Genomic DNA, 25,983 nt, shown 5'->3' with positions numbered 1-25,983 from the left:
TAATACTGGAAAGCTATGAAATATTATGGTGGATGACCGTAAAGAACTTTGATTTAACCATTTGAGATGGGGATGATTTAAATCCATTACACTAACATTGTACCACCATGGTATTTATGTGGTTACTTGTTGAGCATTTGAGGTAATGATGTAATAAAATCACTTGGCATTAAAGCATCAGATGAATAAATAAATGCAAATATTTACACTTTACAATAAGGTTGTATTTGTTAACAAATAGGTAATGCTTTAGCTAACATAAACTAAAAATGAACAATACTTCTACAGCATTTATTAAAGGTGCAGTGTGTATATTTTAGAAGGATCTTTTAACAGCAATGCAATATAATATAGATAACTATGTTTTCTGTGGCCTTTAAAGACCTGACAAAATGAACTGTATTGTTTTTATTACCTTAGATTGAGCCGTTTATATCTACATAAGCCGTGGGTCCCCTTACATGAAAGCCGCCATTTTGTTTCTATAGTAGCCCTAAATGGACAAACTGCTCTACAAAGTGCATCACTATGTTGTCTCAAACAGTGACATGTTTGTCCTGTGATGGCTACCGTAGCTTCTCTATGTGCTTCGAAAGGGAGGGTGCAATACCTAACGTCACCACTAAATCCTGCTAAAATATACACACTGCACCTTTAACTTGTCAATTAGGAGCAAAGCTTTCCTGCCAATGACGAGTTTTTACGGCAATGCATATTTCCACTATTATCCACTAGGTGGCGCTCTTACCCAACTTATAAAACACTGAAGCATACACTGATCCAAAAACAGTAAAAACTCTTTGTATATTTTGATCATCACTCTGAATCTGATCTCTAACAAAAGTCCTCTTCAAAAATGCTATTATCTTAGCTTTTTGCTCAAAATTTGGTATTTTTGAAAAAACCTACCCATATTTGAGAGGTGATAAAAAAAGAGAACGAATGAAGATAGGATGAAAGTTTTTTGATATATTGTATATGATTAATATGATTATATATTTAAAGAAGAAAATTGGTCTGAAAAGCATGCTGCAAAAAATGCTGGAGCTGGCTGGGAACTTTAAAAAAAAAAAAAACGTTGACGAGGAAAGATTTAATTTTAGTTCATGTTCAGTTTAGCATTTACTAATAAATTTTTTAAATAAAATAAAAAAAACATTAGTGAATGCACAATGATCTAACATAAATGATTATGTTGATATTAACATTAAAGATTACTAAATGCTGAAAATCTCTATTGGCAATTGTCATATTGTTTTTTTACTAATGTAAACATATACAACCTTATTGTAAAGTGGTACTTCAAAGAAAACCATAATAAAACTATGGTACTTCGTAAATATACAGTAGTGGTGCTGAATGATTACAATTAGGGATGCACAATACAAAATGTGCATGAAAATAATGGGTCTCATTCACTAAGCATGCATATGCACAAATTTGTTCGTAAAATGTGCGTACAGACATTTAACATACAAATCATAATTTGTATGTTCATGATTATTGCGCATGTGTGGCCTAAGTTGTTCTTACATTTTTGCATACATTTAAAATAAATGTTAGAAAGTTTTTGTTGAATCATGATTTGTCCATATACATTTTACGAACAAATTTGTGCGTACGCATGCTTAGTGAATGAGACCCAATATTCATTCATTTAGATAGTTTTGCTTTTAACTATTTTTTTTTTCAGATTATTGTGTCGTAAAATCCTTTTTCTGCCCTTTTTGATATAATCTGCTTTTGTTCATCGACTGTTTCAAAACAATTGGCCGATAGTGGGAAAACTGATTTTGTATCTGCCGATATATTGGTATCCCCAAAAGATGTGCAAAACATGTAATACTTATTTATTAGTGGCATTATCTGAAGGCATTTGCTGGACAGTAAGAGTCCATGAACCCTCAACCTTCTGGATTCGGACCTTAAGCTTCAGCTCCTAGACTTCATCATCACACTCGTAACACAAAGTGATTGATGTTATATTGAGTTTAGCCAAAAAGGGTTTGGCAAGACCCCATAGCACAATGGCTTCATTTTCACGAATGCCTACTGCAAGAAGAGTCTTTCAGATGGTGATTGAAGGTTGTATATGTGATTTTCTATCAATGTTTTGGAAATGTGACTTGGGTCTCGTCTCCGCTCCACTGTCCCCCTGAAGGCTCTTTTTTTTGTTTGGTTTGAAATGTCAAGAGTTGATAATGTGGGGAGACGATCTGCTCGTAATTGGCCGCACATGTTCCTCGAAATGTTTGCCGAGCCGTCGCTCACACGCCAGAGCTCAAGGGAGGGCGCACGGCTGTACTGTACTACTGACGCCATCCAAAACTACTGTAGCTACATCAGCAACAGGGGTTAAAGAGGAGAGAAGAGAGGAGACAGGAAGGTTTATTTGTTTATAGCCTTTAATTTAGCAGGCGGCTCCGATCGTGATGAATGCAGAGTGCAAAAACAGGCAGTTGCGGTGACATGAAGAGTCGATAAGATGCTCCTTTGGGATTTTCTCTCGTGGGGTTCGGGGAGTCACAGCCCATTAGTGGTTTATAATATTAAAAAACTCTTGCGGTCGTGCGCGAGCAGATCACTGCTTCTCTTTGGCTAATCTCAGACATGGCCTCACATCTGAGACTGCTCATTATGCATCCTGTGGAAACTGTTTTTCCTCTAAGTGTTTCCATGTGCGCTCCCAGTTTATTCCGACGTTTCGCTTTGATATTCATAGAAATGCAGAGATGTGTGTGTGTTTGTGCATGCGGGCATAATTCACATTTACTAATCACGCAGAAGAAACAAATAGCCGAAAGCAAAACTCCAAACCCTTTGACAGCACGTCAGCTGCATTTCTGACAGTTAAAAGTCTTTCGTTTGCATTGAGATCTTCTAGTAGCCTGTGGCGTTTCTTCAGCGTCGCTGCGGTCTTGACCCTGAATGAACTGAATTATTGAGTAATTCATGGTAATGAATGTTTGTGATTCAGGTTCATTAAAGTGCTGACACAGAAGTTAAGCCTGTTTCTCCTGTCGCCTGACACGTTATTTATTACACAGCTTTCTTTGTAAATAATAAAAATCTGTTTAGGTTGGAATGTGCCGTCAGGAAATAAAGCTGTTTACGGATATCAAACCTTATTTCTGGTGAAGTGTTATATAATTAAAGTGACACTTCCATAGAATAAAATATCTAATTTATGTTTATGATACCAAAACAGAATTGTTTATCATTCGAATGGAATCATTTGAAAGATGCTTCTTTATAATTATCTCCCTTATTTTTCATGTAACTGTTTGTTCATTTGAAAGCAATGAAAAGTTTCACTATCCTTTACATGCATGCATTTAGTTTATGAAGTAAAGTCAGTTTGATAGCGCCCTCTTCTGTCTCATGCAACAATGCCATTTTAATTATAAAAGTTTTAATCATTGTTCGGAAAGCAACTTTAAAACTTTTTCAAGTTACTAATTGTAAAAATATCAAGCTTTGCTTTAAAAAAGTGTAAAACAAAAAAGTAACCAAAAATAATTAATAACTTATTAAAAACATTATGGGGCAGTTTCCCGGCCAGAGTTTAGATTAATCCAAGACAAGACCTTAGTTAAGTATTTTTTAAACAATCATTATACAAAACAGTACTTGCGTGCATCTTGAGACAAAACAATGACATGGTACTGATATATGTTAAGATGTGTATGTGCACGATGTTTTTAAATTAAGGCAACTCAAACACACATTTTAGTCTGGGACTAGACTTAATCTCGGTCCGAGAAACCACCTCAAAAAAGATACCTATAATTTTTTTATTAAAAAAAGAGGTAAAATTGTACACTGTAAAAGTTGGATTAAGGTAAAAAAATACTTCAGTTGATAAAGGCATTTTTTTTTTTAAGAAAGAGTTTAAATTGTTTCAAGATTTTACGTTTTACCCATTAATCTTTTTTTATTTCGTTTTTCACCCTAAATTAAGAAAATGTAAGTCATAAAAATTTTTTTGGTGTTACCAATTTAAAGTAAGTTTGAAGTAGAGCAGCTTTTTTGACGACCCAGATGTAATTTCAGACCGAGTCCTCGAGACCAGCGCATTTTTTATGTTCATATAAAAAACCACACAACACATAACAATAATAATACAATTCAATGTTGACGGGCATTATTTGAAAATGACATCCCATGGTGCAATGCAAAGAAGCTGCCATCAGAGCCGCATTTATCTCTAGAAAAATAGGCAGAAGATGATGCATGTGGTAAGGATTTTTCAACGATAGTAAAAGCATTGTCCATTTTAAGATGTTAAGACTGCTCCTCTAAACAATTCCCAATGTAGCTTAATCTGTAGGCCTAACTGTTGATTATTAACTGTGATGATATTAAATCATGAATATGAAAACTGACATGTTTTTATGGTCTCGGTCTCAACTCAGTCTCGACTCCTAGAGGACTCGACTGTATTTGAAAACCAATGAACTCGGTCTCGACCCTTCCAAGACTCTGTCTTGACTCTGACTCGGCATAGGCGGTCTCGTCCCCATCACTACTACATACATAATGTAAAGAACCTTCTGTGTAAATAGTATCTTGGTATCTTTAATACTCGAAAGATTGAAATTAAAGTGAAATCAAACTTTGATGCTCCAAATTTAATCTGGATTTTATAGAGAGTCACAACAGATGACCTTTCACAGTAAAACTTTCCTAGTGAAATACCACTGAAAATTATTGACTAAAAAAACTCTTTCTTGTTTTCTCAGGTACATCAGACTTAAGCCCATTCTCGGCCGACCCGCGTCAGTTTGAGCGTCAGTTTCCCGCTCTGTCTTCACTGACAGAGAGTCGATTCTCCAGTCCCAGAATGCACTACCCCGCCACGTTCACCTACACACCTACACCCGTCACCTCTGGCATGTCTTTGGGAATGTCCACGACAACCCACTACCACACTTACCTGCCTCCGCCTTACCCCGGCTCCACCCAAAACCAAAGCGGGCCCTTCCAGACCAGCAGCACACCCTATCTATACTATGGCGCCTCGTCTGGGTCTTACCAATTCTCCATGGTCCCAGGAGGAGACAGATCCCCATCCAGGATGCTGCCGCCTTGCACCAGCGCGTCTACTGGAAGCACCCTCATCAATCCCAATCTTCCCAATCAAACGGACGGCGGCGAGGCGGACGGCAGCCACAGCAGCTCGCCGACTGTGCTTAACTCCAGCGGTCGGATGGACGAATCTGTTTGGCGGCCATATTGACAAGGTGGACTTAAATGACAAAACACTGTTAGCCTTAAGGACATAGTGCAAGTGAGGGAAAAGGGTTTGATGTTGAATGCTTGCGGTGTATTTTTATGACTACACTGATGTCGAAACGGATGGCCTTCATTACGGCATTAGTCTGACATTCCACTTTAGAAAGCAGTGATGATACACACGACAGGGACAGTTCACCCAAAAATGAACGTTTATGTCAACCTGTCACCTTAAACTGAATGTTAACGACGACAGGATTTTGCGGTGAACTTTTCCTTTAACCGGCCTAGAGTAGATTCATTCAAATAGGAATAGGTCCACATTATTGTCTCGAAATATTTTTTATACTAACTTGGTATAATTTAGCATTTCTTAACACTGAAAGTGATTTCTCTTTATTTATGCATCTTAGAAAGTCGGCTAATTCCCTCGTTTTTAATTTATGTATAATATGGTAGCAGATGGTACTGATTTGAGAAGCAAAATAAGCCATATCAAATTTAAATTATGCAATGTGTTTAGAGGGACAAAATCTAAGATGTTTGAATATTATTATAATTTTTTACATCTATTATTAACTTAATGCAATATTTACTCTTTTTATAATTTAAATCTTTTGTCGTTATTTTTGTTATTGTGAAGCGACCCGAAAAAATCTCCAATGGTACGAGCGCTATGAAGGAAGGATACGATGTTGTATAACTTTATTCACAAACAAATATTTGCATTGTTTGTGGATTCCTCTTTATTTCTAGTAGTGTGTTTGCAAAACATTTCATATTCAAAATATGAAGTAACAGGCATTAAGAATTTCCATGATAAATCCATGACAAAACATCTATAATAAAATCATAAATGTACAAATGTTAAGTGAGGGTGAGTCTCTTCACATGTTTGATTTTAGCATCCAATGTTTATCACCTTAATTTATTGTAAATGTATTTTTATTTAATGTTTTTTGATGACTCAGTGGCCGAATTCTTCGCTTCTTCAGATGCAAACATGATCAAATCTCATCAGATTTTCTCATGCATGCATTGCCTCGATAGTCCACGTCTATGTAACCAATACAGTTACCCTCTGATCTAAAACTGGATGGTTAACAATGTTGTGTGGGTTAGTTACACACTATGCAAACTGAACTAACTGATCAAACAAGCATCTCAGAAACGTCTCTGCTGTGTGCTGTGTACATTATAATATATGTGCTATAATCTTACTGTCATGCTGTACAATATCAAAATAATGGCAAAATAATCCACCCATTTTGTTTCATGATGAGACAATTCGCAGTTAACGTTAACAGACAATCAAACAAAGTAGCCTAAATTACACAATTGATGTTTACAAAAGCATCTCAATTTTTTTAATAATATAATTTATTTAATGCAATAATGAATAAGTGGGAATCAAACTGTTACTAACAAGTGAAATATGTTTACATGATATATTTGTAGCTGGCGTCTTTGAAGATAATTATATGCTTCTGGATTCAACAAGCGGTACTTGATAAAATGTTTGTTCATCGGCTGCTGGCGGCTCCAATTTTCTTTATTTCGTTCGATGTGTAGATCAAAGCACTTGTTTTTGTTAAGGGTGGGACATAAATGAAGCTTTAAGGCCAGAAAATGCTGAATCCCATGAAGAAATGTAATATTTTACTCAACACTATTACATAAAGAAATCAAATCCCTCAGTCTCATAATGAAAATCATCCTGTATGCGCATTAGAAGTTTGATATTGGGGTAAAACATCACCATGACAATCTTGTGAGATTCACCCAAAACTCAGCACTATATATTTGGGGTCATGTATCTCTAGTTAGAGAGACAGCACTACAGATCAAACATCATTTTTACATTGTATGTCTTAGAGATGAATACAACAACACAAACCTGCATGTGTATCATTATCCACGATCATTTGTCATGTACAGTATTACATTTGATTTCTTTTCATTCAGTAACAACATTTACACTGCTGTCCTTACCCCACTGTTTAATTTTTGCCTTGTTTTTTATTTTACCGCGGTGTCTTCTGGTAGTAAGGAGAGTTATTATGTTTACAGAATGTTTACAAAAACTGCAAGCAGGCAACTGCAAATGTACAGAAACTCTGCACTGTTAACTTTCTAGACACTGTAAAAAATATTTTCCTGCATAAAATTTTTTTCATGTCATGTCAACTTACTAAAAAAGTCAACTTAATTTTATAAGTTATAACAACTCATCTCTAGTCAAGATAAATAAGAGTAAGTTGACATGACTTGTAAATCTACAGAGCCCCTAAGGGCACTATCGCGTGCGCACATGAAACTATCGCGTGCGCACGTGAAACTATCGCATTTAGTTTTGCGTGCTTACGTGAAACTATCAAGCGCGCACGTGAAACTATTGCGTGCGCATGTGAAGTGAAAGTTTCACGTGTGCACGCAAAAGTTTTACTTTTACAAAAAATTCTGCACATGAAGGTTTCGCGTGAGCACATGAAAGTTTCACATGAGTACACGAAAGTTTCACGTGAGCACATCAAACTAAACTTTAGATTTGTTTTACTCCGATGTCACCTTAGGGGCTCGGTTTAAATCTGAGTTGACTCAAAAAAATTTTAAAAAATAATGCAGCAAATATTTTTTTTACAGTGTGACTTTTCATGTTTTATTACTTCAATATGCCTGATATAGCTGAAAGAGAAGAACATTGGTCTGTCTTAATACATGTACGGCTGTGTCTAAATGTCTGTATATGCTTTTGGGTTGTGTTGACTGTTTGTTATGTCTTTGTCATGTAATATCTTCACATAACTCTGCTATACTGTAGGGGTCTCACAGGTCTCGGGTCAGGAGAGATTACTGGCAATTTTTTTATTTTAAAACATGCATTGTGCAGATTTCATTAAAAAGTTTGCTTATGTAGTCCGTATGCAAGATCGCCTTAACCCACTATACGAAATGTCTTTTACGCTCCATTACTGTTGTTTCTTATTTGAACCCCTAGAAATAACCTGGATGCTATCATTTGTTTCATCAGAATGCTTTGTTTGTAAACAGTCATTTATTGATATCATCTCATGTCATTACTCAAATACTGGACAGATGTGTCCGTGTCAAACCTTCACCTGTTTCTGTGGGACTAACGATCCAGTAAAAATTGTGAGATTTTTGAACATTTCTGATTGTATAGTTTGTCTTTGAGAATAAAAACAGCTTTTTGGTATAATTCCTCCTGTCTTTTTAAATGTTACAGATGATTTGTGGGTCAGATATCATGTCTGGTTTGAGCACATGTTATTTTTAACAATAAGTGTTAAAGAAACTGATAATTTAACCCCTTCATGCCGCTTAAGGTTTGCTTTAGTGAATTTCATACAGAACTGTTTTTGTGAAAGCAAATTTACTCTTTACCCTGTCAGTAATACAATCTTGCAATAATAATACACTTGCTATAAGCAGGTGCTTCCTGAAATCGTGAATTTGTAGGCAGAGAAATGATTTTAACAGACAACCAGTTTTAGGCCGATGAACTGATCGTCTTCTGTGTGATGTATAGGGGGTAAGAGGGACACAAACTAATGCAGGGTTAATTTTACACAGGGCTGAGCGATCTGTGCTAAAATTGATCTTTTTCTCTGCAAATTTGTTAAAGGTTTGATGTGTTTTTATTAAAAGATTGAGCAATGAGTGTTTTGGAGGCATGAAAGTAAATATGTTTTTCGACTTATGAGTTTGGTGTGTATCTATAATTAAAGAATCCCAAAAAAAATCACCTTTAAATTATTTTAATGTTGTTACCTAAAACATAAACATGGAAAAGTGTTACAACTAAGCCTCAAGTTTACAAAAATGTCATTATCAAAGTGATAAGTGTAAACGCAGTATGAGGGGAAATAATTCACAATTATGATTTTTAATTGCGACTTTAAATTATGAAAAATATCTATCCGTATGCATTGTTGCAAAAAACAAGGATGGGTCGATGAAGGATCGTGGATATATCAGGGATGGATGGATGTGTGAATATTCCTATCACTCTCAGTGTGATTGTATGAGAATGGTAGATTCTAGAAACAAACTTTTGTGTTAATTTGTAAAAGAGATGTGTGGGTTTATTTTGTAAAATATAATTAATCTAACTCAGATATTTTTTGAGTGATAGAGGCAAAACCAAAAAGCATCTCCACGCCAACAATACTACAGAGAGAATAAAAGCTACGCCTTCTTTTTTTGCATATGCATTTGGGCGGTGTTATGCAAATCTTCCCACACAGTGACATAGATACAGTATGTGGAGGCATGTTTTAATGAGGTGTTTTAGGAATGGGTGGATGAGCCTTCGTTTTTACAGAGAATATTTAGGTTGAGACTTTACATTAAGGATCGTCTATGCACAAACGGCTTTTAACGCTCCAAAGACAAAGTACAACATGAAATTATGTCATATGAGACCTTAAAACTTGATTAAACTGGGCTGATTTAAACAATGATTTAGACTGGATTGAAGTAAACTGATTTAAGATGGATTGAACTGAACTGATTTAGACAGAATTGAACAGACAGAATTGAACTAAACTGATTTAAAATGGATTAGCCTAAACTGATTTCAGATGGATTTAACTAAACAGATTTAAACAGGATTGAACTAAAATGATTGTGACTGAATTGAACAGACTGAATTTAATTAATCTGATTTAAACTGGATTGAAGTAAACTGATTTAAGGTTGATTGAACTGAACTGATTTAGACAGAATTGAACAGACAAAATGTAACTAAATTGATTTAAAATTGATTTAACTAAACAGATTTAAACAGGATTGAACTAAACTGATTTAGGTTGAATTGAACAGACTGAATTTAATTAATCTGATTTAAACTGGATTGAAGTAAACTGTTTTAAGGTCGATTGAACTGAACTGATTTAGACAGAATTGAACAGACAGAATTTAACTAAATTGATTTAACTAAACATATTTAAACAGGATTGAACTAAACTGATTAAGATTGAATTTAACAGATTGAATTTAACTAAACTGATTTAAAATTGATTAGCCTAAACTGATTTCTGATGGATTTAACTAAGCAGATTTAAACAGGATTGAACTAAACTGATTTAAGGTCGATTTAGACAGAATTTAACTAAATTGATTTAAAATTGATTTAACTAAACAGATTAAAACAGGATTTAACTAAACTGATTTACATTGAATTGAACATGCTGAATTGAATTAATCTGATTTAAACTGGATTGAAGTAAACTGATTTAAGGTCGATTAAACTAAACTTATTTAGACAGAATTGAACTGACAACTAAATTGATTTAACTAAACAGATTTAAACAGGATTGAACTAAACTGATTTAGATTGAATTGAACAGACTGAAGTTAATTAATCTGATTTAAAATGGATTAGCCTAAACTGATTTAAGACGGATTTAACTAAAATGATTTAGACTGAATATAACTAAACTGATTTGAACTGGATTGAACTAAGCTAATTTAAACAGAACTAAACTAAACTGAATTAAAAAGAGCTGTTTCGAACTGGATTAAAGTAAACTGATTTAAACTGAAGTGATATGAAGCGCTGTTGGTTTTCTGACCGCTATCTGTGGGTTTGCACTTTTTGATCTCTCTCGAGACATTTTTCTGTCATACATGCTGAATATGAACAGAGCCCATCAGAAAGCTCAGATGATAATCTGTCCATGTGAGGTTTCTGTCCTCGACTATCATTGTTTAATGGTACTTAAACTCGAAGAGCACAGCTCTGTTTAAACCTCAAGTCAGCTTGTTGAAAGAGGCTTATCTCTGCACATCTAACCAAAATATGTCGCTCCAAATCTCCGGCAGATTTCTGTGATTTCCCGTCACTTTTGCTGAGCGTTTTCAACTACGTCCACCGAAGACTTTCATAACATACACTTTAAGACAGACAAATGCTCCATTATAAGGCCTGTGATGATTAACGGCTGCTAATGTGTCAGATGAAACGGGTCATTTAATGCCGCGAGCTGTTCAAACACACTGCCAGCTGTTTGTCTAAACCTGCGCTGAGAGTCTATCACTGAACGCAAACATCCATCACATGAGCCGGATCAATGTTTGCTTTGGATCACCTCGGCCTGGAAACCGCTCAATGGGCTTATTTAGTGCTACTTAGAGTCGGCTCCACACTATTACATTGTTTTAAAACCAAACACTTTTGTTTCCTTTCGAAAGCCAACATCGTGCTCAATCTTCTCTCGTCCTTTTGCCGACTCGGTGAAAGACGTCCTTGGGTTCTGTTTTCTGTCACGATAGAAATAAACAGGTAGGCCAAAACATCTATAGTATCAGCTTTTTCTTCAAGATGAAGCTTGTCGATAACAGATCCTGCATTTCCTTGGTTTCTGCATGTGTCATTCCTTAAAGAATCCTGATTTGCACATTATTTCCTATAGTTTTCCTTAGATGAAATAGTAGTCGCTGTGCGCTGTGAAGGTCAGTCATTTCTCATAGAGTTAAGCCCCTCGTTGCTTCAAATCACTTCACAAGCAATCAAATCTGCATTGCGCTTGTCCCACTTTGGCTGGAGGTTTGCCAAGGACAATGTCCCAGCGGCTTTTTCTCTGGAAATAGAGAGCCTTAGTGTTCTGCGGCCGTCTGAAGGATGCAGACGGACTCGTCGGGTCTGATGATTTATGCTGGCAGCGCTCGTGAAGTATTTGCTGCCACCGGGAGGTTTCCCTACAAATGAAGTGTGAAGCTCATGGGAGCAGAGAGGCGGCGGGGCGCAATCTTTAAACACCTCCGGCTCACTGGCAGTCAATGGGATGGAGGAGGAGGAACTATTGTAAAGAAATCTTATCTCTACCCCATCGCACCTATGAGCTCACCGATCACCGTGTGTCTGCTTGTTAGGAAGACTAGATACTACTAGTATACTTAGGGGCAGGGCTTAGTACCAGACTAAAATGCATGATTGAATAGTCTTAATTTAAAAACAACTTGCATTGACATATCTCAAGATGCATGCCAGTAATGTTTTTGTAAGGAACAACAAAGATGCATCTTTAAAGGGATAGTTCACCCAAAAATGAAAATTTTGATGTTGGTACAAACCTGTACATTTATTTGTTCTCCTGCCTTTTATTGATATTGTGTTGGTCCTGAAACAACATCACCGTCTACCAAATCAATACCCATCCAAAATCAGGGTGAAATGCTGTTTAGTTGGCTTAAACAACGTCTATAGTGTACATCCTGTGCTCTTCAAAACTTTGCCAAAATATGATAAAGAAAATAACAAAATGTCTATTTTTCTTAGCCCAAACTCACTTGAAGTCACTGAGATCAGATATAGTGACATCACAGCGGTGGTGTGAAGTGCAGGTGATGGTTTAAACCTCTCTCACATTGGACTCGGTCCACCGGGTCCTTCATCTCCAGCATGACACACACGCTCTGGTTTCATGTGCAAAGCAGGATCAAGTCTCTTTTCTGACACCTCCTAGCTGTCGAGTGCCAAATCCTAAACAAACACACATGTGTGAGAGTGACATTATTTCACCCAATCACTCTCTCCATCTGACTTCCCAGCATGCAGTGGGCCTGACATCCCCAAACACCAATGCAGAGGTGGCTAATGTCATGAATACAGAAGCTGGAGGATGAAACTCTGACTGATGTGTTAAGATGACATCACAACCCTACTGTTTGGAGCAAGCTGGTATTACAATTAAATAAATAGTTTTATCCAAAAATGCAATACTTTTGTGGAACACAGAGAGGGAATGTCTATAGCGTTTTTAATACAAAGCAACTATGCACTCATGACATGTGACTTTGACATCACTGATAGCAAACATTATTGATTCTCACGCAACACACTAAATTAGAATATGCAAATTTCATAATTTATTCAATATTCATTTCAAACTTATTACTGTATAGCACTTTTTACAATTGCAATGAATAGTGTACTACTGAATGCATTAAAGGTTTAGTGTGTAGATCTTTAGTGGCATCTACTGGTAAGATTGTGAATTGCAACCAACGGCTCCGTGCAGAGCTCACCCTTCCTTTCGAAACGCATAGAGAAGCTACGGTAGCCGCCATAGGACAAACATGTAATCGTCTGTAGTGCACCTTTAAGGGTGCAGTGTGTAGATTTTAGCGGCATCTAGTGGTGAGGATGCGAATTGCACCCCTCCCTTTTGAAGCACATAGAGAAGCTACGATAGCCGTCACAGGATAGACATGTCATCATCTGAGACAACGTAGTGACAAACGTGCTCTGTAGAGCAGTTGTCCATTTAGGGCTACTGTAGAAACATGGCGGTACTACATGGCGGCTTACATGTAGGGGGACCCGCGGTGTTTGTAGACAAAAACGGCTCATTCTAAGATTATTAAAACAATACAGTTAATTAAATAAGGTCTTTACACACCACTGAAAACATAGTTATCTATATTATATTTTATTGCTGTCAAAAGATCCTTCTAAAATTTACACACTGCACCTTTAAACACTGTATGACTCTCTGTGGGTTCACACCAGACACGAGTTCAACGATTTGCGCGAGTGGATTACATACAAAGTCAATGCAAAGATGCGATCAAACGCATCCTCGCGTGGGGTGATGTGAATGGCGCGATACTGCATTTGCCGCAAAAGCATGCGCTATTCGCCTTAAACAAGTCTTTGCCCAAGTTGAAAATATTAAACTCGAGCGAAAATTTCGCATGACACAAAGTTAAAATCCTGCGATAATCTAGAACGAGTAACGCAATGCCCTGCGTTTGATGTGTATGTAGCATTAGACGTATAATATGAGAAAAATATGAAAACTGTGCACTGTAAAAACATTTACATGCCTTACATTTTTAAGTAGAGATGCATCGATATAAATGTCCACTGATACAAATGGTTTGGTGGTTTTACATAAGATGAGGTTTTCTGAGTTAAAAACAATTAATAACATTAATCTAGTAATGCTTCTTTACATTTTCTATACACAGGTTATATCGGCTGTATTATATTGGCTAATAGCGATTATTTATACAGATTATTGGCCGATATATCGGTGCATCTCTATTTTAAAGTAAAATCTAATTGGTTTCAAGCTCAACTTACTATTTCAAATTTTGACCAGTAGGAAGTTGTGGTAACAGTTGGTAAAGTTATAGATTATTTTATTGAGTTGAAGTATGAAAACCATGTAAACTTCCAAGCCAATTTGATTGTAGGCTACTTAAAAATTTAAGACAGGAAAAAACCAGAAGATTCAGAGCATGCTCTTCAGTCTTGTGAATTATTTACCTGTGATTCTTTGGAGATTCAAAAGCCCTCATTACCATACGCTTTGCATTATATAGGAAGGAGAGATTCCGATTCTGTATCCTTTGGTGTTTTACAGAAGAAAGAGAAAATCACATGGGTTTGGACCAACATGAATAAGATGACAGAAGTTTCATTTGAGCTGAAGTAAGAGTCATTCAGAGCTTTCCACGGAAAAACAAATTATATCGAAGCACAGATCTAAACGCTTATATGGGTAAATGATGGAGAGCAGATGAAATCATAGCATACAGTGGGATGGAAACTTTAAGCAGATAGAGGACGGCATACGCTGCAATTCTGTATCGCTAAATCCAGAAAGGCAAGCTGACGATGGACAAAAAATATCCTTACCAAAGCAAACAATAATGAAGGCCATTTCATACACACATAGCGTGGAGACTTTTAATTTTCCACCATAAAATGTGAAAGCTTTTGGATGCCTTCATGAGGTGCTGACAGACATCACTGAAGTCTAAATCGGGATCTGACCGATGAGTACCCACAATTACCCTGCTGTTTGAAACGGGGGCAAACTGAACATTTGGTATCATTTAGAGCCCGGCCAGCATCACTGATGCACGGACGATCTTCAGTCACAAATCCAACAAGATCTTAAAGGATATTACGGCTCAGTGATGCCTGACTCCAACTCCATATTAACATATAATTAGAAGACTTGAGCAAGAGGTTGTTTTGATAAAATGGTTGAAGTAAGCGGCAAGTTACCACTGTAACATGTTTGTGATTTAAGTGGAGATGTGAAGGCCTCTCGCGTGCTCTTGATGGACTGAGTTCTGCTTTAGATTACTATTGGATTTTGTGTTAAGAAAATCCAATTGGCACTTCCGTATAAATGAAATCAGGTGAGAACTGAAGTTTGTCTCTTTAAGACAGGTACAGACGGAAAAAGGCATTCAACATATCAATTCCTTACTTGCAGTCACATAATTTCCAATTTCATTATACAATGTGATGAATTTAATTTATAACCACATCAGGAAATGTTATGGTAACTACGATTTACCATGGTACCTCTTTCTTTCCATCTAAAATACTAGAGTTAAGGGTTTTTTTGTGAATTTCTAGATGGATGTGAGGTTCAGAGCATTTATTCACTGACTAACGTTGGAAAAGCTCACTTTTGGTCTCTATATACTGCCTGATTTCCATTTTCAATGTAAGTCTATCATTGTGTTGACACATTTCATCTACTAGAACATATGAGCACATGATATAAACCAACATGATCTCACGGAAAGTCATGTTATAGTCACGCAACATTTGAACAATTTATTTGTGTCTATGGCACGAAATTCTGCTTTTTTCTTGTCTTGAGCATGAATGTCTTTTTCGCACAAATTTCTTTAAATAATTTTTTGTGTCCGTGGCACGACTTTTTTTTCGTGTCATTTTATGCATTGTTTTCTCATTTTTTCTATTTTTAAATCATTGTCGCTTGGGGTTAGATTTGGGGTTTGGGTTAGGATGTACCTTTATTTATTGGTCTCTACATGTTTTTCTTCCACTTTTAAAACTATTCTCGCCAGTATGGAAAGCCGTTTTAACTTTTATTCGTTGAGTTCTTGATATCAACAATTCAATTTTCACTAGTTAAACTTTTAATTCTTGATATCAGAAATTACATTTCTACTAGTAACAATGTGAATTCTTGATTTCAACAATTCAATTCTTAAAATCAACAATTAAATTACTGATATCAACAATTACATTTCCACTAGTAACAATGATAATAGTTGATATCAATAATTCGATTGTCACTAGTGAGAATTTTTATTTCTGATATCATAAATGGGATTGTTACTAGTAAGAAAGCCATTTTAGATATCTGAAATGATATTGATATCAGAAATACAATTTCAGATAAAAGAAATTAACATTGTCCCAAGTGACAATCAAATTATTGATATCAAGAATTAACATTTTAACTAGTAACAACTGAATTCTTGATATCAAAAATTGCCATTGTTACTAGTAGAAATGTCATTTCTGATATCAAGAATTAAAATGTTAACTCGTGAAAAAAGAATTGTTGATTTCAAGAACTCAACGAATAAAAGTTAAAATGGCTTGCCATACCATACGCCTGGAGTTGGAGTTAGAGTCAGGGTTTGTGTTAGGATGTCTTAGAACATAGGAAAAAACAATGAGAAAACAATACATAAAATGACACAAAATAAAAATTCATGCAACACACACAAAAAAACTATTTATAAGAAATTTGTGACACAAAGAGTGACACACAAAAAAAAACATTCGTGCTTAATGCACGAAATAAAGCTGAATTTCAATATACAATTTTGCGTGACTTTCCGTGAGATCAATCTGATAAACACAACAATTAAAGGGATAGTTCAGCCAAAAATAATATTAAACCATGATTTACTCACCCCCAAGCCGTCCGAGATGCATATGTCCATCATTTTTAGACTGTAAAAAAATCCGTAGAAATTGCAGCTGGGTTGCCGGTAATTTACCGTAGATTTACATTTATGTTATTTACTGGCAAGAGTTTGTTCAAAGTTAAATGAACATTAAACATTTACAAGTCTTTGTCTTTACAGAGTAAAACTAAAAAAACAGCATCAAGCAAAACATTCTGGAAAACAAAATCTGAAGCAAAAAACAGAAAAAGGTTGATGATGATTTCTGGTTCCCAGAATGCTTTGCATGAGGCTGTAATTGTATAGTTTTATTCTGTAAAGATAAAGACTTGTTAATATTTAAAATGTATTTAACTTTGAACAAACTCTTGCCAGTAAATAACATAAATGTAAATCTACGGTAAATTACCGGCAACCCAGCTACAATAACATTGTAATTTCTACGGAATTTTTTTACAGTGCATTTTGAGTCATTTTAGAAAATGTCTTAGATCTTTCACTTGTTAAAATGTAAATATACGGGGTCCGCCTCCTTCAAGTCCCAAGAAAATGTGCATCCATACTTCACAAAAGAAATCCAACCGGCCCCAGGGGGATAAACGAAGGCCTTCTGGGGTAATCCGTGTGAAATATCCATAACTGTATAAACAAAAAGAACTAGCTTCCGGTAATGGATTTAAAATCATGGGTTTAATATCATTTTTGGCCGAATTATCCCTTTAAACAGTGAGTTTTAAGGTGTTTCTGCATTTTATTTCTTTTTTAATGACATTAGTTGACGATACAAAAACACCACAGTTTAATTTCAGACAGCAGACGACTCCGGGCCAGAAGTCAGCGGATCCGGTGCAGCTCTGGCCCGCAGTCGTCTTCTGTGCTGTGGCTCAGCATTAAATGCATTAACATTGCACAACAGGTTATAGGTTTGATCCTAGGGAACAAACATACTGTAAACAGTATGTGTCTATACTTCTACCTTGTTTGTAAATGCAATGCCGTATACACTGAAAAATCTGTGAAGAACAAATTTGTGATAATAACATAACCCAAATACCTTTCAAACATCATTTCTAATGCTAATACAAACTACGGTTTCTCACCGAGAAACTGTACTGTGGCTAATAAAAGCATAGCGGAGAAAGATTTCCTCTCATGACAAATGATTGTATGTTGTGTGGGGTTGATGTGTGAGGTGAGACTGAAGCGACCGGACCTTATATGTGCATTGAAAACTGCAAAACCTGAAGCAATCAGTGAAAGAGTCAAATGCACGTTTGACCGGCCTCTGCCCCACTGCCCAAATAAAGATCGCAGACATAAATGCAGATGGTTTGAATTTCTAGTGAAAGCAACGCATTGGACGAGCTGCTGAAATGGTTTCCTTCACAGGATGTGTGGTAATTAAAACCCATGAGGCCGAGAGTCAGCCTGAGCTACTACAGAAGAAAAACCTCTCCTGTTTCACCCAATCTGATCTCTGCACTCGTATAATACAGCAGCGATGCCGAATCAATCTGACATACAGACATGCAGTCACGTGTGCAAGACCTCAAAATGGAGTGATGGTGTTTTTCACACTTTTCGGACAGTTTGATAAAGAGTTTTCTGAAGCGTCTCATATACTGTAACCAGCTGTTAGTGGTGTTACAACTCGGCAGACGTACAGCTGTATAACCACACAGCATTGTTTATTTCAACAGAATATAAGCTACCAATTTACAAATGCAATATCATTCAAGGCTACACAATAAGTGTGGGTAATTGATATTAATTTTTCCTAAAGTAATGGTTAGGAAAAACGTTTTAAAGGTGAAACAGGCCAATAAAGATAAATGATAATGAACACCCTTAACCAACTCAGTGTGATCTGCTGGTCTTAGCAGGATTTGCAAGTCAAGCTGGTTTTCAGCTAGTTTTGATAATCAGCCATCAAACTAGTTTATCTAAACCAGGGGTGCCCAAACTTTGCCCAAAAATCAAACCTGACTGAGGGCCGTGGGCTGAAAATAAATGTTGATGTGTTATATTAAAATTAAAGTTGCCCTGATTCCCCTAATTTATAATTTTTAAAAAATAAATAAGCAAACATGACTCTGTTTATGCATAACTAATGCAGTTTTATTTTCAAAGGTAACTGTTGTAAAAAAAAAAATACTTTTTAAATATCCTTTTATCTGCGTGCCACTGCCTCGACCTCTCTATTATTAGCCTATAGTACCCGAGTTTGTTGAGTTTCCTGATACACCTTCAAGTATTCATGTACATAAAAAATTATTCACTTTAATCCATTGCATTTAATTTCAATTAACATTTGTATATTGCACAAATAAAACAAAAAAAATTACATTTTAGAAAATGTTTAATTAGAAATATGAAAATCTTCGTCAGTGACGTTTATCATTTTTCCTAATCTTATGACGGGCCACATTACAGGTCAGTTTGGGCACCACTGATCTAAACAAAACCAGCAGACCACCTTAAACTGGTTTAGAGTAAATGTTCCAGTTTACATGCATATAGATGTGACATGCTGTTGAATTTAAAAAATCATATAATTTGGCCACAGAAAAAATTCTTTAACTAAATAAGAACAAATTATGCTTTGTGAAAAAATATATTTATTATAATAGACCAATATGCAGATTTATATAGAATCCAGAAAGGTTTTGAAATACCTGAGACCTACATAATGTGTCCAGTTTGAGTGATGGTTTGACTTCAAATCAATCTGAAATTTTTACGTTTTTGTGTCAATTCCTAAAATGTCCACCAGGTAGAGCTGTGGGCTTGAGTCAAATTCTTCTCAAGATCCTCTAACTTTATTTAATTTCACATCTTTCTCTACTCTAAAATAAATCATGGATTAGGTATTGCATAAAGCACAAATTAATGCTGTTAGACAAGCTAGCAAAAATAATTTGTATAAAACTCCTTTCTACAACTAACAACTCAAACTATCATCCCAGTCACATTCGAATGATTCACACGAGTAGTTTAAATTCAGTTTAAATCGAGAGAATCCTCATTAAATCCTCAAAAGCTTCAGAGAAAAAGTGGCACAGGGTTTCTTCATCAAAGACAGCGATAAAAAACATGATGGCAAGAGAAAAACATTCGTCTTAATGAGAGTACAGGCATTTTGGACCGGTCCAATGTGGAATCCTTAAGGTAAATTCTGCTCAGAAATGTGGTACTTGTATCATTTCACCTGAAGAAAACGATCTTTCAGAAAGAGATGGGTTGCTTTCTGTAGTTTTGAATACGATCAGAGTCTGGTTTACTTGCCGACCCGCTTTGCTACGTCCTGATAGGCCAGTTCAATCTCTCGATCGGCTGCACACGTGTTAGTGAATTCATCTCGGGCGTAGGCATTCTGCAGATATCTCCAAACTCCTGTAAAGTCTGCTGGGATCTCAAAGTTACGATATTTCTTTGAAACCACCTGAATGTAAAGAGACAAATAATGATGAGAGTCCAAGCAAAACTGTGTGACAACTAGCCCCGGCCTTCCATTCAGTATTTTATCTTTCAGTGAATCATCAACGTCATTGCACCTTCACTATGTGTAGTTTAGGTAGAAGGTTGCAGTCGGCAAGCGTCAATTCATTGCCATCCAGGTACTTGCGATTGGAGCGCATCTCTCCCGTACCATCAGCATCAATCTCGTCCGGAAGAGGAGAGTTTAGGAAGTTGTCCAGTTTTTTCAGAGTTTTCACAAGTCCTTTTTCCAGACCTACACAGCCAAATGTTTGATACACCCTTCTGATGAATGTTTTAATCACAGAATCATGTAATGGCCTAAAGACAAGCATCAACAAAAAGCAATTGATGCATTTAAAGGCGGGGTGCATGATTTTTGAAAAACACTTTGGAAAAGGGAGTCAGGCTGAGTACCAAAGAGGCGTGTCTACTAACTGACATCGTTGCCTGTGTTGCGTATGTGTGGGGTGGGTCTATCAAAAGAAGGTCCAGATTCTGTTGGGGTAGGGGCGTGTTTGTTTAGGTGATTTCAAATGTCAACATTGGCTTTCAGAGATCACGCACCCCGCCTTTAAATATCATAGATTTTCAACTCACTTGCATTGGCTTCTGGCTTTGTGTTCTTGATGTAGGCTGAAAACTTTGCGAAGATGTCGTTTCCTGCACTATTTGACTCTTTGTTCTTTGCAGCCAGTTTTGGATACCTTATAGGAGATAAAAATAACAGCTTTATTAAAAAAAATTATTCAGTGGCATTGCGAGGGGGGCTTTGGGGGCTTAAGCCCCGTATGTTTTTCAAACTTTCTGATCTTTTGATGATTGAAACATTAAAGTTCACAAATCGAATTATTATTTCTAATGTGTTTTCCTAATACACACATTTTGTTTGTTTGCAGTAGATCAGTGCTTATTTTACACTATATTTCTTATTCCATTAAAAACAGTACAGTATCTGTTTCAGCCTGCAGGTGGCACTGTTGCACACAGTCAGTCAGTCAGTCAGTCAGTCAGTCAAAGGGATAGTTCACCCAAAAATGAAAATTCTGTCATCAATTACTCACTCTCATGTTGTTACAAACCTGTATATATTTCTTTGTTCTGATGAACACAAAAGAAAGACTGTTTGTAAACAAACCATTCATGAGCCCCATTCACTTCCTTGGTATTCTTTTTTCCTACTGTAGAAGTAAATGGGGCTCATACTTGGTTTGGTTACAAACATTTCTCAATATATCTCCCTGTGTGTTCATCAGAAAAAAAGAAATCTATACATGTTTATAACAACATGAGAGCGAGAAAATGATTACATAATGTTCCTTTTTGGGTGAACTATCTCTTTAAACATCGTCATTCATTGTATTTCTGCAAAATTAACAAATTATTATTTATTTAAAAATTGTTAGTAACTTACCACAGCTTACAATGTCAATGTGTATAAATATAAAAATTAAATAACTTGTATTAATTAAATGAAGGCCTGTTAGAAATATAACCTACAAATGCATTTATGTTAGCAGGCCTAATGCTTTTGTACGAGCTAACACATCCAGGTTTAAATAGTCATCTAAGACAACAGAATGTAGAGAAATTACAAAGGAGAAATATCAAGATTAAAAATAGGAATGCAAAAAAGTGAAAGAGAAAGTAAATAACAGAGAAAAACATAAAAAAAAATTAACAAGACAACCACCATGAGAACAGACAGACTAAACTGCAAACTTTTTTCTAGTTAATATTATAATAAAAATATTCCCTGTGTTTGTAAATTCATGTTTTCAGGTAGCTAACCCCCCATCCCATCTGACCCAGCCTTTACTAAACTTTACCACAGTAAGCACCTAATCCAGTAACTATACTTATTCAACTTACTGAAGAGGGAAATTAGTTTTTATCAAACTGTAAGCTTTCATTATATATTCATAATCTATTGATCTTGTCCACTTACTTAGGAGGTGCTAGCATCTCTTCCAAGAATTCTTCAATTTTGTTGATATCCGTCTGTACATCTTTATTGAAAGTAAGGAAGGGTGGAGGGGTTCCTGGGGCAAGATTATGAAGATCAGCTGGTTTCCTTTAACAAAACCAAAAAATCATTTAAAAAATTTAAATCAGTCCCTTTTAACATCGACTCGCAATGACGTGTGATGTGGTCACCTCTTCAGATCAACAGTGGTGACATTGAACACGACTCCCTTCAACCACAGGATCATAAAGAGCCTTTGAGAGAAAGGACAGTTTCCAATACTCTCTCCATCACTCCCTGCCTGAGGAACACAAGCAATAATCATCATAAACAACATTACATATCACTCAAAGTACTGGAATATATGAAACTTTCTTTGAAGTATGTTGAAAAGGTCACGAGCAAGATCTTAAAAATTGCCAGGGTTGTGTAATATAGAAATGTAAACAACATTATGCAATAAAGGTCCTGAAAGATGTTAATAGATATTAAAGTCAACAGCCTCACACAGTTCAGTGGATTCTTACAAAAGAGCAATATGAATCTGTGCCAAATTTCCCCATTTAAATTGGGAGATCGGCCTGTATTTCTTAACCGGGCCAGTAACCTGAGCTGGACATCAGATCCGGACCCCGACTGAATTATGCATGGAAATTCCATTACCCGTCCTAACAGCCCACAGCAAAGAGGTTTCAGGTCAAACCTGAGTTAGCCGTCATCCACAACACCTGAATTAATGTGTTTATCACCTAATGGCTGTGGGTTCAAATCCAGAAAGGTACATTTATAACAGCCCACCATGCTTGACCGACTCAAAGTGTCTTATTGCACACACAGCAGGGCAATTAACGAAAACATGCATATAGCAATATGCACATCGTAATGGTTTGCATAATGCAGAGATGATGCCATTGACAGATGTAATGATGAGGAGGGTTAAAATGGGAATTTCTCCAGTTTGGGATAGTACATAAGTGCTAGTGATTTTGGATGTTTTAATATAAAAAATGTACATGTTGTGACTTTAAAACATTATCGTGTATCACATATCATATATTGCATTATTTAGCAAGTTATTGCACATTGCATTTTACGTCAATATCGTGCAGCCCCAACACAGAGACATCTTTAAATAATAAAGACATTTATAATACTTTATCTGTGCAACGTCACATTTTTAATACAATAACTAGCCACCATAATAACTGTTTGCAAGTTGTGTAACAAGAAGTCATCTGGATGAAATCTAGTATCTTAATTTTAGTGATCACTTCTCTGATTTATAAAACTGCAGATCTAATGTCTTTTTCAACATTTGTAACACATCGTCACACCAGTTTCTGCTGTTAACATCTCATCAGCACATCTGCAAAACAAACCACAGAAAACAGCCAAAATTCACTTCAGCCAGCAGACGCTTTGACATGACAGAAATACAGCACAAAATAAATCAATAGCATCTGTCTGAATGTTACCTGCCCCTTTATAACCCCACGCAGGCAGAACGCCCAAATCTCACCCTGAAGCACTGCCAAAAAAACATGTATGGTGGATTTCCTAAGGTACAGCTTCCCAAAAATGGCAGATGGCATTGACCTTTGACTGCCAAAGAACTTAAAATGACAATTCATCCTTACCTTCACAAACAGCTCAATATCAGGATCTTTGTCCTCTTCATTTGAGGTCATATCGGTCAAGTTCACACCGATGCACGCTGATCCTCAAAGGAGGTTGGGAATTTGGTTTCGGGATTAGTGTTCCTGTGATGAGATGGGGCTGTAACAGGTCGGTCGAGGGGTTGTGGTTGTTTTGATTTTGTTCCTGTGGTCAGCTGAGAGAGAGAAAGAGAGAGAGAGAGAGAGAGAGAGAGATAGAGAGAGATAGAGAGAGAGAGACTCTGGCTGTCAGAGGAGGACAAAAATAACCTCCATGTGGAGCTTTAGGGAGGAGTTTAGTGTCACCTACACCACTGCATGTCTCTCACTCTCACTCACTCCTTTATAAAAATATGATGAATCATATTTCACTCCTTACTGTTAAATCTTTGAGTCACTGATTATGGATCTGTTATTGCACTGTGAAAATATGGTGCCCTTAAAGGGCATTTCAAAATGAAAGTTAAGAAAACTGAAAAAAAAAATAGTTAATAATAGATTTACAACATTAATGTTGCTTTATTGTAGTTTTTTTACATAATGACTAAAACTTTTTCAGATGAGGCTAAATTACGTAAAATTACGAAATTGCATTTATAGGGCATTGGAAAGCAAAGATTGCAATCGAATAAACAAAATATTACAACCAAGTTGAACACTATTCAAAATTGTTTTGAGGTTTTTGTAGTTTTAGTTTTGTGTTTGTAGTTTTAAGATTTTAGGAGATGTGTTTGTGCACATCACATTGTAAATCACTGCATGGTTCATACCTGTATATCAGAAAACTAGTCAACATTTAAAGTTGATCAAAACTTTCATGAAAGTTATCTTAAAAGTTTGAACAATACTCATACTTGTCTTAGGACAATTTTGATCCACTTCAGTGTATTTCCTGAACAAGAGATGACTGTACTATATGTTACCCAGACGTCACTTACTGGAAAAGTTCATACTGAACCCGTATTCTTAACACATGGGGCGCGTGTGTGATGAGAAACAGGGTGGGTTATGGGTAAACATTCCTGTGAGTATAGTCTATATATAGAAGCTGTTACGTGTGATTGCTGACCTCAGAACAGCACATTCACAAATACTTTTGAACAGTATGTGACTGGATAGGTATTTGCACAACAGGTTAGATTAAGCACAACAACCCATAATATTATAAAGATACTGTACATTATTATATGTATCTGTTGATCACTGTAACTCTGTTATAAAGAGTGACCTCTAGTGGGTAATTCAGGATACATAAACACACATGTACACTGACTAAATAAAATATAAACTTGCACTATGATTAGTCACGACTATTCGTTTGCAGAATAAAAGTTTTTTGTTTAAATAATTATTATACACAGTACATAAAATAATATGATGTATATATAAATACAAACACACGTGTGCATAATTTTAAGGGAAAAATATATTGATATAATAAATATTTATATGATATAAATTATATGTTAATACAAATGTTTATACACATACAAATATTTCTTAAATATATACATGCATGTGTGTGCATGTATATATATATATATATATATATATATATATATATATATATATATATATATATATATATATATATATATATATATATATATGTATATATATATATGTATATATATATATATATATATATGTATATATATATATATATATATATATATATATATATATATATATACATAAATATTATACACATAACACACACATTTATGTAAACAAAAACTTTAATTCTTCAAACGATTAGTCGCGATTAATCGTTAGGCCGCTCTACCTAAAATACAGTGAAATATTATTTTGGGATTAATTATCTTTTTTTATGTTTAAACCGTTTAAATCCTCTGCCTAACCCCTTTAATGTCAAGAATCAACTATAAGTCAACCATAGACATCCTAAAGAGTGAAGATGATAATAAT

The 25,983-nt window shown here is 35.7% G+C and overlaps 2 protein-coding genes across 5 annotated transcripts in view; one reads left to right on the top strand and one right to left on the bottom strand.

Annotated features, from left to right (window-relative positions):
• runx2a (RUNX family transcription factor 2a) overlaps positions 1–8,455 on the top strand; it is a 56,049-nt gene extending 47,594 nt beyond the window's left edge. For all 3 annotated transcript variants that reach the window (XM_065254981.1, XM_065254971.1, XM_065254975.2), the window contains one exon: positions 4,743–8,455. In XM_065254981.1, coding sequence (XP_065111053.1) covers positions 4,743–5,239 — 497 coding nt within the window. In that variant the 3' untranslated portion in view covers positions 5,240–8,455. The remainder of the gene's footprint in view (positions 1–4,742) is intronic.
• A 10,593-nt stretch (positions 8,456–19,048) lies between these two features.
• Positions 19,049–24,234, bottom strand: clic5a (chloride intracellular channel 5a). 2 transcript variants are annotated; one of them, XM_065254962.1, is made up of 7 exons: positions 24,037–24,234; positions 22,591–22,700; positions 22,382–22,507; positions 21,034–21,140; positions 20,872–20,931; positions 20,511–20,689; positions 19,049–20,398 (listed from the first exon to the last, which is right to left on the bottom strand). In XM_065254962.1, the coding sequence occupies exons 1-7, from the start codon at positions 24,085–24,087 to the stop codon at positions 20,234–20,236; spliced, it is 798 nt and encodes a 265-aa protein (XP_065111034.1). In that variant the 5' UTR covers positions 24,088–24,234; the 3' UTR covers positions 19,049–20,233. The 2 variants fall into 2 exon arrangements, with proteins under 2 accessions (XP_065111034.1, XP_065111038.1); XM_065254966.1 differs by lacking the exon at positions 20,872–20,931 and having other exon boundaries at positions 24,037–24,230.
• Positions 24,235–25,983: the final 1,749 nt, after the last annotated feature.

Source organism: Paramisgurnus dabryanus, chromosome 17, assembly GCF_030506205.2.
Source record: "Paramisgurnus dabryanus chromosome 17, PD_genome_1.1, whole genome shotgun sequence".
NCBI classification, from domain to species: domain Eukaryota; kingdom Metazoa; phylum Chordata; class Actinopteri; order Cypriniformes; family Cobitidae; genus Paramisgurnus; species Paramisgurnus dabryanus.
Note: the sequence above shows the minus strand (reverse complement) of the source record. Positions and strands in the feature narration are given on the sequence as shown.